General features: G+C 55.7%; 1 protein-coding gene across 1 annotated transcript; it reads right to left on the bottom strand.

Annotated features, from left to right (window-relative positions):
• Positions 1-1,018: 1,018 nt before the first annotated feature.
• LOC100841867 lies at positions 1,019-5,703 on the bottom strand. Its single transcript, XM_014900527.2, has 4 exons — positions 5,124-5,703; positions 4,625-5,005; positions 1,652-1,990; positions 1,019-1,543 (listed from the first exon to the last, which is right to left on the bottom strand). The coding sequence occupies exons 1-4, from the start codon at positions 5,451-5,453 to the stop codon at positions 1,202-1,204; spliced, it is 1,392 nt and encodes a 463-aa protein (XP_014756013.1). The 5' UTR covers positions 5,454-5,703; the 3' UTR covers positions 1,019-1,201.
• Positions 5,704-19,145: the final 13,442 nt, after the last annotated feature.

The raw sequence follows: 19,145 nt of genomic DNA, 5'->3' as shown, positions 1-19,145 counted from the left end.
GCTAGTTCGCCGCCGCCATCGCCATGGACACACCGACTCATCCTACCATCGAGTAATGGTGGAAGCGCTACGTCATGGTAGATTATCGGATACATTTCAAAATGCATCAATTTGGCTTCATATATAGTATGTCCAATTTATATTTGTAGCATTTTAAAAGTGTTGAATATAATCATGTTGACAAAAGTATTTGACGCACTTTTATTGAACACATCTGCGGTTGAAGTGCTAAAAGTGCGGATAAAAAACAAAATTAACTACATTTGAACATAGTGCGGGCAAATGTCTACGGTGAGATAGTGTTTAAGAAAATCCAACAACACAGATTTATAGCTGCCGTGCTATAGGTAATATGTTGTCGTGGGTAAGTGAGGACCAAACCATGTTCATAATACACACAATTTGCCCAAAACAGCGTATGTTTTTTGGTGGTCTACCTGGACCATTTTGATAGCCTTATTGGGCCAACTAAAAAATATCACACCCTCGATCCGATCCGGTCCCACCTCACCACATACAGTTTACCGCCACCACCCACCCCCTTGCCCCCGAGCTCGATCCAAAACCCCCACTCTCCTCGAACCGGACCCTAACCACCGCTGCCCTCCCTCCTCCCTCGAATATCTCGCCGGTGGCACTACTGCGCCGAAGATCCGGCGGCGCAGTGGTGATGGTGAAGATCTAATTGCTGAAATCGCGGGTAGCCGAGGTGCCGAGGGGGCTGCCATCGTTCTTGGTGAAGGCGAGAGTTGCTGAAAATATATATATCAACATTTACGGTGCCAAATGAAGATCATTAGATCCATTATGAAATATATTTCCATAGTATATTAATTTAAACACTTAGTTTGGCAGTTAACAGAAGTCATATGCCCTGCATTTTGGAATGGAGGGAGTATGTTCTAACTTGGTCAAGTTTCAAAGTTTGACCAACCTCGTAAAGTCTTATATCTGATAGAGCCACATGAGACACTTGGACGAATATAAACATTCCAAATAACACTAACACAAATGTTTATTGAAGTAAAGCTCATATCTGATGGAGCCACATGAATTAACGTCCACGAAGATAAACATTGCAGATACACTATCTCCTTGTTCGGCACAGAACCAAGGAGGGCTGCATAAAAGAAGAGATCTAGACGTACTCCTATACGTCCATTCAATTGGTTGTGTCCGCGGCCGCAATCGAGGCGCCAGTTTACTGCTCCATGACAAATTCGATTAGCCTGTTCAAGTCCGGCATGACTGCCTCGACCTCATCTAGCGCGCCGAAGCTGTCCGCCCACGCGGCCAGGAGCGGCATGGTTGACGGGTCCAAGATCTTGACACCCTGGATCGCATCAACGGCGTGCACCCACGCGAGGAGGCAGCCGAGCGCGACGTCCAGATATCCTGCGCTGTCCCCGCCGAAGAACGGCTTCCCCTTGGAGCACTCCCTCAGGGCTCCCTCCAGAGTCTCCAACGCGGCGGTCACCTTCTTCTTCCCGTCTTCCTTCTCCTCTGTCGTGCCCCACGATGCCTGGTACATTCCCTTGACGAGCTGTGCACAAAGCCACATTCCGTTAGACTTTGACCATTGTCAAATCAAAAGGTGAAAAAGCTCAAAGCTCGCGCTCGCCAGATTAAACGACCGTGATGAATGCAATACCGTCTCGTCTACGAAGGCGGCCCAGAAGCGAGCAACGGCACGCTCATAGGGGTCGGCGGGGAGAAGGGAGGAGCCAACGCCAGCGAAGGCCTCGTCGATGTACTCTAGAATGGCCAACGACTCGCAGACTGGCTTGCCGCCATGGATCAGCACGGGCACCTTGTTGTGGACGGGGTTGGACTTGAGGAGCAGATCGCTCTTGTTCTTGAGGTCCTCCTCCTCGTACTCGTAGCTCACGCCCCTGAGGCTGAGCGCGAGTCGCACTCGCAGCGCCGCGGGGCTCGCCCACATGCCCAGCATCTTCAGGTCGCCTCCTCCTCCGGCCATTGCTGTTGTCGATCAGCTTAATTTGGGCTTGGCTTGTGCTTTGGATGCTCTTGCCTTCTCAGTGTTGGATTGTTTGAATGTTGAGGATGTACAGATGTAACGAGCTAGGTATAAATAGATTACAGGAGCAGAGCAGAGCAGAGAACTTTTTCGCAAAAACGAGACGATCGATGGGCAACTGCAATTGGTATCTTAGAACCGTCTAAAATTCTAATCAAGTATGAGCACGTGACAGCAGCCGGCAATCCACGACAACCTTTTAGATGAAAGGGGGTGCCGGGGTGCGTACCAACCGGGTGTCAAGATCCGTTCTCCGGTCATCAGAGAAAAGAAAAAATATACTCCCTCCTTTTGACAAACGTTGCGTATTTTGTTCTGTTAGGACAAAACTTTGATCAATAAAAACTATATTCATATGTATTTTTTCATACATGAAATTTATATCGATGGATTCGTCTTTAAAAGTTCTTGCTAAGAATTATGGTTTCATATCATGATAGAGTAATTCTTGTTCAAAGGCTTTTATTAACGAAACCAAATACACCAACCTTGTGAAAAGGAAAGAGTAACGAAGACGCGGTCAAAAGCGACAGTAGTGGCCATACAATTTGGGTTTGTAGTTTTCATATAAAAAAAAAATTCAGTACAAGATTACATCGTACTCAACACTTTTCTCAGTATATACTGCATTTTGTCGCTTGTTGGTAACAAACAAGCTTTCGCCTTGTTTTTGTATCTTTGCAAGTATTAAAAAGTAAAAGTGAACCAGAAAAATGAGAATTTTAACTTGTCGCCAGCACATGGGAAAGAGTTGAGAAAAGTCCACATTGCAATGCTTGAAATATCAAATCATATTTATAAGCTTATGCGAAAAGCAGAACAAAAGCAGCTGGGCCAGGAGGTACCTCCCAACCCGCGTTGATGATGTGATGAAGAAGTTTGACTTTTGTTCCACCATGTGACGTCATTGTCAATGTACATGTTTGGATACGTCATAGGTTTGGAAAGTTGTGCTACGATTTTTCTTTCAAAAAGTACTTTTATCCTTCGACTCTTTAAAATGTTTCTAAATAAGTAGTTTTTTGTTTTTTTTAAACTACATTACACTTGTTTTCCGTGTTAATGTAGGCGGGAGACGTATCCGTGTGTTAATACATCATACATCATGATAAAGTGCAGACAAAAGTATTTTCTTCGTATCTCAACTTGTCAAAAATCATTCGTTCTTCAATTCATGACACAAATGGTCACTCATTACCCCGTTTGAAGTGGTTTCGGGTCATTCGTCCTGTTTGAAGCAGTTTTGGTGTCGATATGTCATGGTTCTGCCCTCTCGATTTGCACGTTGTTACGTCATGTTGGCATTCTATACCAATTAAATTTGTTTTTACCTTAGAAACCAAGAAAGACTCAAGTAGACCTGCCTCGACGAGAGGAAAGGTGAAACCGGCAGCGCCCGTGTTCAACCGCAACGGCGACGGTTTGGGTGACGGGTGAGCAGCCGCTCCGTCATCAACACCCTCTATCGCCGTCTTCACTCTCTCTCCCCCGCCCTCCAACATGCCTCTTTGCCACTAACCTACACAAAAATCCCAAACCTAAATTTTCTTCACATCTGGATCCAGGACGCTATTTTAATTAAGCAACATGGAGATATCGGCAACTCACCAGATGGAGATGTCGCAGCCGTCGTTCTGGTTGCATCATGTGTTGCCCCGGTCATCGTAGTCGTCGGTAGCCGCTACCATCGCTGCACCACCCGCTTGGTCGTCGAAGTTGCCGAGCTAAGTGACGTCCCAACAGCCAACATTGTTCGTCTCTTACGCCACCACCAACAACAACCGCCGGGATACTAGCCGTCGCCGCCGGAGCTAGTGGCTTTAGGGTCAACGGGGTAGAGGGGAAGTCAACAAGAAAGATGCTAGCTAGCATGGGCAGACCCACGTTGAATCCCATGGGGTCAACTGCCCCCATTCTTTTTTTTTTAGCCCCATCGGTATCAGGCCCATGCTACAAAGTAAATTTTCTCCCTCAGCCCATGAATTTGCCACCGCTCAAGCCCATGAATTGTCCCCTCTAAATTTTTTTTGGTCCGCCCATGAGCTAGGTCGGTCAGGTTCAACCGGTTAGTCAACCAAATGCCTACATAACAATTTGGGGTACAAACTATGACATGTTGGACCGAAACTGCTTTAGCCGAATTGAGTGATCATTGTTGTCCGGTCTCGACGATTGGGGAGGTTAAAAGTATAAGAAAAAGTTAAGAGGTGATTTGCATACTTTTTGACAAGTTGTGGGGTAAAAAATATTTTTTTTCCAATGTGCAGCCCTTTTACTGTAATATCCTTTTATACATGAACATAAAATCTTTGCTTTTCTGTGTGGTAGAGTAGTCAAAATATCAAAATAATCAAGAATGTACGAACAGCACCTTCGAAGGAAAAGCACTCCATTCCGGCCGGGACATTTTCCCACAACATTGCCCCACAAATATATTTAATTAAACACGTTTACATCTTACCAAGGTACACAAGATACGTACATAAAATACATTAAAAATGACATGCGAACAAACATGGAAAACAAGCAGGCATCCCTGTTGGGTACACGATCGAGCAGAGATGCAGAAGAGGTGCGCCTCTTTCAGTCGGTTTTGCCGGCTGCCTCAGCCGCGGCACGGGCATACATCGCCATGGCAAACTCGACCAGCTTGCCAACGTCCGGCATGACCGCCTCGACCGCCTCCAGACCACCAAAGCTGTCCGCCCAGGCGGCCAGGAGCGGCGTCGTCGCGGGGTCGAAGGTCGTCGCACCTGTCAGCCTGTCCCCTGCGAGCGCCCACGGGAGAAGCCCGCCGAGGACGATGTCCACATACCCGGGGCTGTCGCCGCCGAAAAAGGCCTTCCCTTTGGAGCACTCCCTCAATGCTCCCTCCAGGGTCACCACCGCCGCGGCCGCCTGCTTCTTCCCCTCCGCCTTCTCTTCCTCTGTCTTTCCCCTCGATGCCTGGCTCGACGCTTTCAGGAGCTGCGCAGTTTTGCCCATGCCACGATTAGTGTTGTCCCAATAAAAACCATCGATCAAAATGCTCAGGACACTCTAACGCGACGCACCAACTGGAACAAGACTCTAGTGTGTATATTACCGTGTCCTCGATGTAGGCGGCCCAGAAGCGGGCGACGGCGCGGTCGTGGGGGTCGGCGGGGAGGAGGGGGGGGCCGACGCCGGCGAAAGCCTCGTCGATGTACTGCAGGATGACCGACGACTCGCAGACGGGCTTGCCGCCGTGGATCAGCACGGGCACCCTGTTGTGCACGGGGTTGGACTTGAGGAGCAGCTCGCTCTTGTTCTTCAGGTCCTCCTCGACGTACTCGTAGCTGACGCCCTTGAGCCTGAGCGCGAGCTGGACGCGCAGGACGAAGGGGCTCGCCCACATGCCCAGCAGCTTCACCGCCTCATCTCCTGCTCCGGCCATTGCTGGTTTTCTATCAGCTCAAGGTCTCAACTTGGCAGGTAGCTTTAGCTGTGTGCCTAGCTTGTGTCTTGTTCAGTTTATCTTGCGTACGTTGTTCTTTTGACTGTTGAGGATTGAGTGAGACGAGCGATATATGTAGTGTTATTAGCTTGACATTGTAACCATCAAAAAATATCATTGACTTGCTGGACAAGTATGAGTATATTCCTGCCGATAATCCCTATGACTTTGAGATCAGGGAGACTGAAAACTGAAGAAGTTTGACATTTTTCGTTCCAAAAGCCTTTTGACGTCATTACCGACGCAACCATATGGCAATATATCATTGGAGTTGGAGGGTTGCAGCACAATTAGCTCAGTGTGTTACCCAGTGCACGCCAGTATTTAATTTGGAACAATCTGGTGCGAGTGTAGAGGAGCATATTTTGGTTAACGGTGGTATTTTCGGTTAATTCCGTAACTGCATCTTTTGGTGCTCACCGGTTTACCGCGTAACAGAAAAAGCTCAAAACCTAATATATATCTAGTTAAAGTAGCAGAAATTTTATGGTATACATCGTTTCAAAGTTATCATACGGCTGAGACTAAATCTAGATTTATCACAATAGAATATGGAAATCTAAGTTGTCTTGAAACAACAATCCGGCCTGGACACATTAGCAGGAGTGCATCATCAGGACTCATGCAGTCAAAGCAATTTGAGATGTTCCTTTAATAATACGTTAGATTGCAGCGATGAGCAGCTTATATGGGGAAATATCTAGTGAAAACCATTGTTGGGAGAAAACTTGCAAACTTTTGTCATAGGCCGTTGGATTAAAAACATATGGTCCAGACAAGAGGTGGGAACTTACCCATCACTTAAACGCACTTTCGCAGAAACCCCCCGCGTAATTCTTACCTTCAGCGCATTGAGAGGAGGAAAAGCCGATTCACAACTCAAACAACCCCCTCATCTTCCTGTTCCCCACCCGATGTGGCGTCGTGGCGACCTGGAGCTTGGAGACCGACGCCGGCGACCCACCCATCTCCTAGCGACGGGGGCCGCCGACCACTCCTCTCATCTCAAAGGCAGACGGCTCCCCACCCCTCTGCTGGGCGGCCCCTCGCATAGCAACAACTAGCACACCTTTCTTGTCCAGGGCAAATCGGAGGCCACGACGGTGCGGCCCCCATGATCCAGCGGATATGGGGCGGCAGCACGGCCTGGCGGCGCTGCCCCACTCAATGTCGGCGGCGTCCACCTCGACGTTTCTTGCTTAGCTATGGCGGCACGGCCACCCGCAATGGTGACTGGACAGGCCGCATGATGCTGCCCCACGGTGACTTAGGCTGTAGGCGAGGTCTGATATTTTGCTGGACCTGAATGAAGGCGACGAATGGCGATGTTTTGATATTTTATTGTTTTGAGAGTAAAATACACCGCAGTTCCTAAAACTATTCGGGGTGTGCCAAGTGAGTCTTCATTTTTTCAAAGTGCATATTTGGACCCTAATTCTTTGTAAATTGTTCACGTGTGTTCCTATTCGAGCCTGAGCCGCTGCTGACCGGTCAGGTGGCAAGTTGACTGCCATGCTGGCTAAATGTCGGGTCGATGGAAATTGCAAATAGTCCCAACCTTTCAATTTTACTCATTCCGCGGTCCTTTCCCTGATTGTCCCTACCCTGCCCGGAGCAGAGGCAACACGGTGGGCAATTCTAGGTGTCGTACCAGTGGCCCACGGGGTCCCACTTATTCGAGACGCGTGGGTCGTCAGTGACGAAGTTGTTGGAAATATGCCCTAGAGGCAATAATAAATTTGTTATTATCATATTTCATTGTTCTTGATAAATGTTTATTGCCCATGCTATAATTGTATTGATTGGAAACTCAAATACATGTGTGGATAAATAAACAAATACCGTGTCCCTAATACGCCTCTACTAGATTAGCTCGTTGATTAAAGATGGTTAAGGTTTCCTAACCATAGACATGTGTTGTCATTTAATAACGAGATCATATCATTAGGAGAATGATGTGATGGACAGACCCAAACCTAAACATAGCTTTTGATCGTGTCACTTAAGTTTAAGTTGCTTATGTTTTATTATGTCAAGTATTATTTCTTTAGACCATGAGATCATGCCACTCCCTAGTACCGGAAGAATACTTTGTGGGCATCAACCGTCATCTCGTAACTGGGTGATCATAAAGGTGTTTTTCAGGTATCCCAGAAGGTGCTTGTTGGGTTGTATGGATCAAGACTGGGATTTGTCACTCCTTGTGACGGAGAGATATCTCTGGGCCCTCTCGGTAATATAACATCCTAATGAGCTTGCAAGCATGCGACTAATGTGTTTAGTTGCGGGGGTATTATATTACGGAACGAGTAAAGAGAACTTGCCGGTAACGAGATTAAACTAGGTATGGCGATACCGACGATCAAATCTCGGGCAAGTAATATATCGCGAGACAAAGAGAATTGGATACTGGATTAATTGAATCCTCGACATAGTGGTTCAACCGATGAGATCTTCGTGGAATATGTGGGAACTATTATGGACATCCAGGTCCCGCTATTGGTTATTGATATTTGATCATGTCCACATGTTCTCGAACCCGTAGGGTCACACACTTAACGTTTCATGTTGCTTGGGTTAGATGAGATAAATGATGATGATATCGAATTATGATTCGGAGTCTTGGATGGGATCCTAGACGCAACGAGGAGCTCCGGAATGTTCCGGAGATAAAGATTTATATATGGAAAGTTGTTTTCAGGGTTCTGGAAAGTTTGGAATATTTCCCGGTTTTGACCGGGAGGCTTCTAGAAGGTTCTGGAGGGATCCGGAGGGTTCCACCTTGAGGCCCACCTATCCCTGGGCTAAATGGGCCTGTGAGGGAGCACCCTGGCCTTAATGGGCCGAGGGGCTAGCCCACAGGGCCCATGCGGCCAGGAGGAGAGTCCTGGCCGCATGAGAGTCCTGGCCGCCGGAGAGTCCTGGCCACGGGAGAGTCCTGGCCACGGGATAGTCCTGGCCGGCACACGCCTCCTCTACCCCTATATAAATAGAAGGGGGGGCAAGGGAGAGAGACACCCCAAGCTTTCAGTTGGATCTCTCTCCCCTGAGCCCTCCTCTCCTCCTCTTCTCACGCGCACGGCGTAGCCCTGCCCGTGAGAATATTCACCATAGTCACCACGCCGTCGTGCTGCCGGGATCTCGTCTACCTCTTCCTCTCGCTTGCGGGATCGAGGAAGGAGGGGACAACGTGAAGCTGAACGTGTGGATACCAAGGAGGTGCTGTCCGTTCGGCACTGAGATTGATCTCATTGAAAGTTCCACTACACCAACAACGATCTCGTGATCGCAACGCTTAGCGGTCTACGAGGGTATGGTGTTCATGATCCCTCTCGTTACATACATCTAGTATATATATTCTTGGGTTTTCTTCCGCACTTCTCGTAGGAATTTTTTTTGTTTCCTATGCAACGAACCTAACAGAAGTCCCTTCAGAAAGGCCTTCCGGGAAGCGATGCGTCCGGGAAGCCTGCCTCAAGGAGACGGTCCTTGGTGAAGGCGAAGCTAAGGGCCGGAACAGAAGAAGCTCCCGGGAAATAGCAGAAACTCCACCTCAGTAGCTGGCCGGGTGCGCCAGCCGCGAAGCGGCACCCCAGCAACCCACGCTCGGGCATGCCGGCGGGGCCCGCAGAACAGTGAAGACAGGACAAGACGGCGGGCACGGTGCATTTAATGCACCGACAGAAGTCTTATCAGCAGGCCTAGGCTTGCTTAGCAAGGCTAGGGCGTCTACTCTACAAACCATTTTTTCTACCGTGTACAGTGGACGGGGCGCTGCATGGCGTCCAGCGTGGATCAGCGGGAGAGTGTTTCATGTGGCTGTGACACGCGTCTAGGAGACGTGTCACACTGCATGCATTCGCATCTGTGGTATCCCCTTGTCTATAAAAAAAGGAGCAATGCCACCGGTCAAAGGGTTCCGATCAGTCTTAGTTCTAGCCCTAGTTGGAGTCATCGCCAAAGTAGCTCCCCGGGAAATCCCGGGGCACCTTGTAAGCCACATACATGACCTTGAATATAACAAAAAAGCAGGACGTAGGGTGTTACACCTCCGGGTGACCCGAACCTGGGTAAATTCACGTGTCAACACTTTGTGTCTATCGTCACGCCGGCGATCGCCGGAGCAATCGCCTCGCCCTCAACCGAACCAAAAAGGGGGTGCTCGGCATCCCCGGTGCCGGAGACCCGTGCTCCGACATCTGGCGTGCCAGGTAGGGGGGCGTGCAGAGAGCTTCGGGTGACCGCTGGCATCATCGTCTTCACCACCGGCTTCTCCATCCGCGACATCCTTAACGACTAGCTCACCATGCCGCCCAAGAAGGCAGACGAGCCCCGGGTCGACTTGTGCGACACCCTCGTCATGCGCACTCGATCCCACGATGCCGCGTGCGCGTCGCAAGTTCAAGGGGACCAGGGGTCCCCTCCACGGCAGAAGCAGCAATCGCAGCTGCTACCTCCACCTCCTCGGCCGTCAGCGGACAACCGGCTGAGTGGGCCTGCGGCGCCTAGCACCGGAGCCAGCCACGCGAGCGACCACAACGTCACGCGCGCCAGCCAGCAAGTCTACTCGCGGGCTGAGGACGCGCAGCGACAGCTGCGCCACAACCACAGCGTGTCACGTACGACACCAACGGAGTCTCGCCCCACACATCCGAGGGCACCGAGTGACAGGGCGAAGGGCAGTCGGTCGGAGAACCGGCAGCCTCCCGCACAAACCCCGGCGAAGGTATCATTGCCGCGTGTGTCATGGTGCGCTACGAGCCACCGCAAGGCACGCCGGCACATGACGCGTGGAGTGCGGAGCTGAACGCACTCCTCACGCTCGCTGCCCAATAGCCGCAAGGCAAGGGCGGCCTGGCCGGTTCGGGCCGGGGACAGAACCCGGGACGCGGAGACGCGCCCTGCGTCTCGGGACACGAAGAGCACCCTCCCCCATAGGGAGGGCAAGGAGACAGGATCCTGAGGGATACTCGGACTCGTCACCGACCGTCACGCCCTGAACGCCCGCCAGCAGGAAGACCACTGTCAGCGCTTGCAGCGTCGACGCCGGTGTGAGGCAGAGCGCCCGCGCCATCGGAGCAGGAAGACGCTCCCATGGGCGCCGATGACGGCTGCGGCACGTTCACTCGCGAGCGGCGCCGGGTGATGTCGCACCAGTGGCACCCGGGGTGCCACCGCTACACGACGCGTGGGTCGCATCGCTGGGTTCCCGGAAGGATCTCACCCCGGGCGACAACGTGCAGGCTGCCCGGCAGGGCTAGCGGAGCTTCGGGGAATAATGCCGCCCGGGCAGCTCCCGGGAAGGCACTTGCCGGGAGGAGGCGTTCCCGGGCACAGGTTTCCGACACGAGGGTGGGGCCGAGCGGACAGAGCAGCAACGCCACATGGGCGCGCGGCAGGCGCCCGGTGTGCGGGTTTGCCAGGACGAGGAGTGAGGCGCATGGCGCATTTAATGACCCAGCAAGAGGGGGGTTATCCATCCAGTTAGGCAAACAGTGGCCGCTCAGGGCTAACTTTCAGCCTTAGACCCCTAGTCGCGGGGTTGGCGCTCTTGCAGGCATGCCCGCGCATCCCCGGTGTCGGAGCCCCGTGCGAGGACATCTGGCACGTGAGGAGAGCTCGCCGGTGACCGTCGGCGGCGACGTCACACCAACATTGGCCTCGTCTTCCTCGACGGCAGAGCCAACCACCATGCCTCCCAAGCGAGCTGGTGACCCACGAATCGATCCGCGTGAAGCCCCAGCGGCACACACGCGATCGCACGACGCACCGCCCGCGTCGCGGGTTCAGGAAAACCCTGAACCCTCACGAGCGCAGCAATCACAGCTGCCACCCCCACCTCCTCGGCCGTCGGTAGACAACCGGCTGAGGGGGCCGGCGGCTCCCAGTGCCGGGGCCAGTTGCGCGAGCGGCCACGGTGCCGCCCGCGCCAGCCAGCGAGTCGAATCACGGGCCGAAGGCGCATAGCGTCAGCTGCGCCATGAGCACACCGCGTCGCGAGCGACGCCGACGGGGTCGCACTCTGCGAACCCGGGTGTGCCCGGGGATTGGGCGGAGGGTAGCCGGTCGGAGAATCGTTTACCTCCGGCCCAAACCCCGGTGGAAACAATCATCGCCGCGCGGGTCATGGTGCGGTATGAGCTGCAACAGTGCACACCGGCGCACGAGGCATGGAGCGCGGAGCTGGATGCGCTCCTCGCTCTCGCCGCCCAACAGCCACAGGGCGATGGCGCCTCGGCAGGCTCCGGCTGCGGGCAGAACCTGGGGCGCGGAGACGCGCCCCGCGCCTCGCGACAGGGGGAAAACCCTCCCCCGCAGCGAGGCCCGGGAGGCGGGGACCCGGCAGGGTCCTCGGATTCTTCACCCACCGTCACGCAAGGTGACGCACGCGGCATCTTGAATGCCCGCCAGCAGAAGGATCTGCGTCAGCGCCTAGAGCGCCGGCGCCGGCGCGAGGTAGAGCGCCAACGCCCACAGGAGCAGGAGGATGCTCTTATGGGCCCCGAGGATGGCTGCACTGCGTTCACACGCGAGCTATGGCAGGTGACGTGGCCTCGTAAGTTCCGAGCGCCCGCGCTCGGTACCTACGATGGGACCGTGAATCCCAAGGATTTCCTCCTGACCTACACGTTGGGGATGCATGCCATCGGCGCTGACGACAAGGTGAGAGCCAACTGGTTCCCTATGGTCCTGAAAGGATCAGCGAGAATCTGGCTGCTCAACCTGCCCGCCGGGTCCATCACAACTGGGGCGGACCTGCGCGAGCAGTTTGTGAGCGCGTTCCAGGACGGCTACAAGCACCCGAGGACCATGGCGGAGCTGCATACTGTCGTGCAGAAGCCGGGAGAGACGCTGCGGAGTTTCATCAACCGCTTCTCCAGTCTCTCCTACTCCATCCCAGAGGCGGAGGCTACTGCCATCGTCAACACCTTCGCCATCAATGTCCATGACCCCAAGATGCACGAGAAACTGAGCACGCATCGGATCCGGACGACGCAGGATCTGTATGCCCTTGCGCAGAAGTGTGCCATGGCCGAGGAAGGGCGCTTAGCGCCCAAACTTGCGGCTAAAGCTGCCGCAAGCCCAGGAGAGGATTCGCAGAAGAAGAGTTCCCGCAAGCGCAGCGGGAAGCAAGTCCTCGCTGTGGAGTCGGGGGATACTGCGAGGCCCACGAAGAAGGCCTCGCCCGGTGGCGGATCTGGCGGCAAGCAGGGCGACGCGTCCCGCTGCCCCATCCACGCCAACTCTACCCACGACGCGCAGGACTGCCACATCCTGCAGGGTATCAAGCAGCGGCGCGAGCAGCGCCACGAGAATCGCCAAGCGGCTGGCGCCTGCTTCAACTGTGGCAACATCGGGCATCTCTCCCGAGATTGCCCGAATGACCCCAGAGCGGGGCCGAAGCCTGCTGGCGGTAACGCTGGCAGGGAGGAAGCCCAGGGGGGACGTGGCCAAGCCCGCGCCGGCAGGGAGCGCCCTCCCCGGGGACGGGACATAGCTCGTGCTGAGGAGCAGCGCGAGTCTGACTGCACTGGCGGCGACGAGCCGGGCTTCCAGGAGCCCAGCGGCGTCGCCTGCATCCATGGGGGAGCTTACGCTCTCCCATCTCACGCCACGGTGAAGCGCCTCACCCGCGACGTGTGCGCGCTGTTGCCGGACGCGGAGCCGCAGCAGCCGCTGAGGTGGTCGAACGTGCCGATCACCTTCAGCGCCGACGATCACCCAGCATGGCAGCTGGGTTCAGGGGTCATACCCTTCATGGTCTCACCGATCATCAACAACATGACGGTGACCAAGGTGCTGGTGGACAACGAAGCGGGGCTGAACCTCCTGTCCGCCTGGTTAGTGGAGAAGCTGCAGTTGCCAGTGGAGCAGCTGAAGCCCACTGACCCGTTTCGGGGGGTAAACCCCGGGATCGTGCGCCCCCCGGGGCACATCACGCTGCCGGTGACCTTCGGGTCCCGGGAAGCGTTCAGGACAGAGCACATAGTGTTCGACGTGGCGCACACCCCGCTGCCCTACAACGGGATCCTTGGTCGACCGGTGCTGATCAAGTTCATGACGGCGACCCATTGCGCCTACGGCGTGATGAAGATGCCGTCCGTGTATGGAGTCCTCTCTATCAGGTGCGACCTCAAGGACGCAGCCTGGTGTGTTGGCGAGGTTGTCAGGGCCGCCGCCGCCGCCGACGCCGGTTACGAGGACATTGCCGGAGGTGAAGGCTCGTCGGACGACGGCCCGGCAACAAAGAAGGCCCGCGCTACCCCACAAGAGCGTGTCGGGGGATGGGCAGGCTCGAGCTCGTGCTCCGGCGAGGGCCAGAAGCTCCCAAGCTCATGGAGGAGGCCGCCAAGGTGAAGAAGCTGCCCCTCCAAGCCAGCAACAAGGAGCGCACCGTCACCGTCGGTGCGAACCTTACTGCCGAATAGGAAAGCACCCTCATCACTTTCCTCCGGGAGAATGCCGACGTGTTCGCTTGGGAGCCGTCGGACCATCCCGAAGTCCCTAGGGAGGTGATCGAGCATCGACTCACGGTGCACCCAAACGCCCGCCCCGTCAAGCAGAGGGCTCGCCGGCAAGCACAGGAGCGCAAGAATTTCATCAAGCAAGAGGTGGACAAGCTCAAGGCTGCTGGGGCTATCGGGAAAGTTCTGAACCCCACTTGGTTAGCTAACCCAATAGTGGTGCCCAAGGCGGGAAATAAGCTTCGCATGTGTGTAGATTTTACTGATCTTAACCGTGCATGTCCCAAGGATCCTTTCCCTGTACCCCGTATCGATCAAATAGTTGATTCCCCTGCTAGTTGCGACTTGCTGAGCTTTTTAGATGCCTTTTCCGGCTACCATCAAATTAAGATGGCGGTCAAAGACGAGGAGAAAACATCGTTCATCATCCCGGTTGGCTGCTACTGCTACACGTGCATGCCTTTCGGGTTGAAGAACGCGGGCTCAACATTCCAGCGCGTGTTGCGCGAGTGTTTGGGACCCTAACTAGGCCGGAACGTGGAGGCCTACATGGATGATATCGTCATCAAGTCGAAGCGCGGGAACTCGCTGATTGATGACTTGCGGGAGACGTTTGATAACCTCCGCAGAATCAAACTCAAGCTGAACCCTGAGAAGTGCACCTTTGGTGTAGACTCAGGCCAGCTTCTGGGTTTCTTGGTTTAGCACAGGGGGATACAAGCTAACCCACAGAAGATAGAAGCTATCGAGAAAATGGGGGCTCCCCGCAAGGTGAAGGACGTCCAGCGCCTCAACGGCTGCGTTGCCGCGCTGGGCCACTTCATCTCAAGGCTGGGTGAACGCGCCCTGCCTTTCTTAGGGGTGATGAATAAGAAGGGTCCGATTGATTGGACCCCCGAGGCCGAGGCGGCTTTCCAGGATCTCAAGCAATACCTGAACTCGCCGCCCGTCCTCGTCGCCCCCAAGCCGAGCGAGCCACTGCTACTCTACCTAGCGGCGACTGACCAGGTGCTCAGCTCGGTGCTAGTTGCCGAGAGGGAGGAAGAAGTTCCGGGAGTTGAGGCTGCGGGGCAGGGGGCTGAATGGCCCCCGGCAACCGCCTCGGACCCAGGGACCACCCCCGAGCCAGCAGCGTTGGCACCACGCAAGCGGCTCGTGCAGCACCAGGTGTACTTCGTCAGCACGGTGCTGTGCGACGCCCGTACGAGATACCCGCAGGTGCAGAAGCTCCTCTTGGGGATTTTGCTCGCGTCTCGCAAGCTGCGCCACTACTTCCAGGCGCACCGTGTCACGGTGGTGTCGGGATTCTGCCTTGAGCGAGCCCTCACCAACCGTGAAGCCACCGGGAGGCTGGCCGAGTGGAGGATGGAGCTGTCGGAGTTTGGTCTGCACTTCACCAACTCCAAGAGCATCAAGAGCGCGGCCCTGGCGGACTTCGTCGCGGAGTGGACGTCGACGGGTGTAGTAGAGGAGGAGCCGGAGACCAGCTTGCCAGGCAAGCTGGACGAAGGCCACTGGATCCTCTACTTCGACGACGCGTTCAGCCTCCAGGGGGCTGGCGTTGGGGTCGTCATCGAGTCACCGACGGGGATCAGTTGAGGTTTGCTATCCAACTCGATTTCCCGAACTCCACTAACAACACGGCGGAGTACGAGGGTTTGCTCGCCAGGTTGCGGGCAGCCATCGCCCTGGATATCAAGCGCCTGGTCGTTCGCGGGTACTCCCAGCTCATGATCAACCAGGTTAACGAGGACTACGACTGCCCGTAGATGGCACCGTACGTGGAGGAAGTCTGCACAGTAGAACGCAAATTCAAGGGTTTGCGATTCGAGCACGTAAAGCGGAAGGACAACTTCGCGGCTGACGAGCTGTCCAAGATGGCAGTAGAGACAAGACGAAGCGCGCGCACTGTTGGAGGAGATACATCGAGGCACATGCTCCCATCATGTGGCCTCCCGGGCGCTGGCCGGCAAGGCGTTTCGGCACGGTTTCTACTGGCCCACGGCCCTGGCTGATGCGGAGCAGCCGGTGAAGACGTGTGAGGCGTGCCAGTTCCACGCGAAGAAGAGCAACCAGTCGGCGCAGGCCCTGCAGGTCATCCCGTCCTCATGGCCCTTCGCGGTCTGGGGGCTCGACATCATCGGCAAGCGGCCGAGAGCGGTTGGCGGCTACGAGTACTTGCTCATGGCCATCGACAATTTCTCCAAGTGGGTGGAAGTAGAACCGGTACGGAAGGTGACCGCCCAGGCGGCCATCAAGTTCTTCAAGAGCATTGTGTGCCGGTTTGGTGTGCCTAACGGCATCATCACCGACAACGGCACGCAATTCACGAGCGCGGCGTTCCAGGCCAACTGCGAGGGCATGGGCACCAAAATACACTTCGCGTCTGTTGCTCACCCAAGGAGTAACGGGCTAGCGGAGCGAGCCAACGCAGAAGTGCTACAGGGGCTCAAGACGAGAACCTTTGACAAGCTCAAAGGCCACGGGAAGCACTGGGTTGAAGAACTCCAGCCCGTGCTGTGTTCAATCAGGACCACACCTAGTCGGGCAACGGGCGAAACTCCTTTCGCCCTTGTCTACGTGGCAGAAGAGGTGCTGCCCCTCGAGCTCAAGCACGGATCTCCCCGAATACACGCATACGGCGACTCCAGCCAACACGAGCAAAGGGTTGATGATCTGAACTTCATCGAAGAGGTCCGATGTCGGGCTGCTGTGCGAGCCGCGTGCTACCAGCAGGGACTCCGTCGTTATCACGACAAGCGAGTCTGTATCCGGGGGCTCGAGAACGGAGACCTTGTCCTGCACCGGATACAAGGAACGAAGGCCGGGAACAAGTTGACTCCGAAATGGGAGGGCCCGTTCCGGGTAGTGCAGGTGACCAGGCCGGGGGCTGTCCGGCTGGAAACCGAAGAAGGCTTGCTGGTGCAAAATAGCTAGAATATTGAGCATTTGCGCGAGTTCTACCCGTGAAGCAGCGGAGCCTGACCCTCAGGTGATGCCGCCGATGCATACCTCTCGAATTAGTGTAGCTGGGCAACCCCCGTTTGTAAACCACTAGTTACTTCGAATAAAGATAAGTGCTGCTTCCTGAGTTTCAAGTTTGCCTCGTTTATTTGCATATTACTCCTTCTTTTGTCTCCTGCTCTAGGTGCACAGAAGTATCTTTCCATACTTGGTTGTGAGCAGGGGGCTGTCGGAGCCTCGAAAACGTAAACCCGTTGCCGGATCACTCCGGCACGGGACATGCAGTTGCCGGGCTTCCAGCAACATGCGCTGACGGGTACACTGCTGCAGTGCCCCTTGCCGCATCCCTCCAGAGGGTATCTCCGCAAGGAGTGAGGGTTGCCGCGGAGACACCAGGGTGGTGCATGCCATCAGCGCTCAGTGCCGATGGGTGCACTGCCGTAGTGTCCCTGCCGCACCCCTCCAGAGGCGAGGATCGTCGTGAGGACGCTGTGATGGCGCCGGTGTCGGCGTTCGCCGTTCGCTCCGGCCCCCCACAGCGTCCCTGCTGCGTCCCTCAGGTGGACTTTCCCCAAGCAGCAAGGGCTGCTGTGGGGACGCCGTGATGTCTTCGCCACCCGCGTCTGCCGGTGGTGGCGAGGATGTCACGGCGTCCCTACTGCACCCCTCGGAATAGGTTCCTTCGAAAGCAAGGGCTCTTACAAAGGCGAGGGTTGATGCGGAGACGCGGCGGTAGCATCATCATCGGCGCTTGTCGCCGGCCGCGATCCTGCCGCGGCGTTCCTGCCGCATCCCTCAAGCAGGCTCTCTCAAGGGCGACGTACCAGGTGCACCCCTCCGCCAAGCATACCGAGCATGGGACCGAACGAAAAGCTAAGTGCTTGAATTTGAACGATAGACTCTCTAGGAACTAAATGTATTTGAACGCTGCCTCGCTAAGTGTGGCCCCAAAACCTGCGTGTGCCCGGGGTGTTAGAAGGACGCTTGCGGGGGGAGTGCGCTCCCCGTGCGGCTTCCGGGTCTGTCCCGGGAGGGCATGGCTTGGAGTAGTTACCCTGCAAGCGGAGTGGCTCGCCACTGCTGCTTGACCCCAGGTCGGCACTGCGGGTTCGTCCCGGGTCCCTGGTCAGGTCAAGGGTGAGACGTGCGAGTCCCCGGCAACACAAAGCACAACACACAAGGGCGAAGGGATCCACCCAGCGAGGCAGCCCCGGGAACAAGGAACAAGGATTAAACAGAACTGAAGAGCTGGATTGACAAAGTAGCAAGCGATTACATGAACTAATGAAACAATAATTGTTCAAACGGCGCCAAGCGCCGTACCTGCAGGATCGAAAACAAAAGAAGGTAAACAAAGAAACGGCAAGGGCCGGCAGGAGGCTGCGGCAGCTAGTTGCCGGTGCCTTCCGTCGGGGGCTCCGGGGACGGCTCGAGGTCCGGCTTCCACTGCATCCGCTCGACCACCTCATCGACAAACCCACTCACCGCCTGAGTGTGGGTGGGTTCGTCCTCGCTGTCCGACCAGGCGTCTAGCAGCGTCTCGAAGGGGAACTCCGGGTCCCGGAGGTGTACCCTCGGAAGGATCGTCCTGGAAACCTCCCGGGTGCAGTTGGCAACCTCGTCAGCGCCCCACTTGGCGATCCAGACGTCGAGCGCCGCGAATTTCCCCACCAAGTCGGAGAAGAACGGGATCAGCGTGGAGACGTCCGTGCCGTCCACCTCCGCGGCCTGCAGCTCGAATCGAGGCAGCAGGTCGCGCAACGCTTGGGCGATCTTGAGCAGCTTCTCGGTCTCCAGCTGTCGTTGCCCGATCGGCGTGCCGTGGTGGAGCCGGGCGTCGAGCGTGGCCTTCTTGGCCTTGCGGAGGCAGCTCGCTAGCGACACGAGCTCCGTGGCCAGGGCCGCGTTGTCCTCGCCGGCCTTGGCGAGCTCCTCCGGGACAGTGGCCAGCTCGGTCTCGAGCCGGGCCGCTTTGTCCCTAGCAGCGTTGAGCTGGATCTCGTGCCGGGCTGACGCATCCACCGCACTTTCGGTTTCCTTGATCTGCACCTCCAGCTTAACACGCAGGCCTTGGATCTCGCTGAGATAGTTGGCGATCAGATCGCTCTTCTCGTCGATCTGAGCCTGGGACGCAGCGAGCACCTCCGCGTGGTCCTTCTTGGTTTCCGCTTGAGCCGCCACCAGTGAATCCAGAGCTTCCTGG

This window comes from Brachypodium distachyon, chromosome 3 (genome assembly GCF_000005505.3).
Source record: "Brachypodium distachyon strain Bd21 chromosome 3, Brachypodium_distachyon_v3.0, whole genome shotgun sequence".
NCBI lineage: Eukaryota > Viridiplantae > Streptophyta > Magnoliopsida > Poales > Poaceae > Brachypodium > Brachypodium distachyon.
Note: the sequence above shows the minus strand (reverse complement) of the source record. Positions and strands in the feature narration are given on the sequence as shown.

What these genes read in the sequence shown, in the direction of transcription:
- LOC100841867 (XM_014900527.2), bottom strand. Translation starts at nt 5,453, where the DNA reads ATGGCCGGAGCAGGAGATGAGGCGGTGAAGCTGCTGGGCATGTGGGCG. An exon ending in CCGCCTACATCGAGGACACG is followed by an intron (nt 5,006 to 5,123) that starts GTAATATACACA and finishes AAAACTGCGCAG; the next exon opens with CTCCTGAAAGCGTCGAGCCA. An exon ending in AGGCAGCCGGCAAAACCGAC is followed by an intron (nt 1,991 to 4,624) that starts TGAAAGAGGCGC and finishes AAATTAAGCTGA; the next exon opens with TCGACAACAGCAATGGCCGG.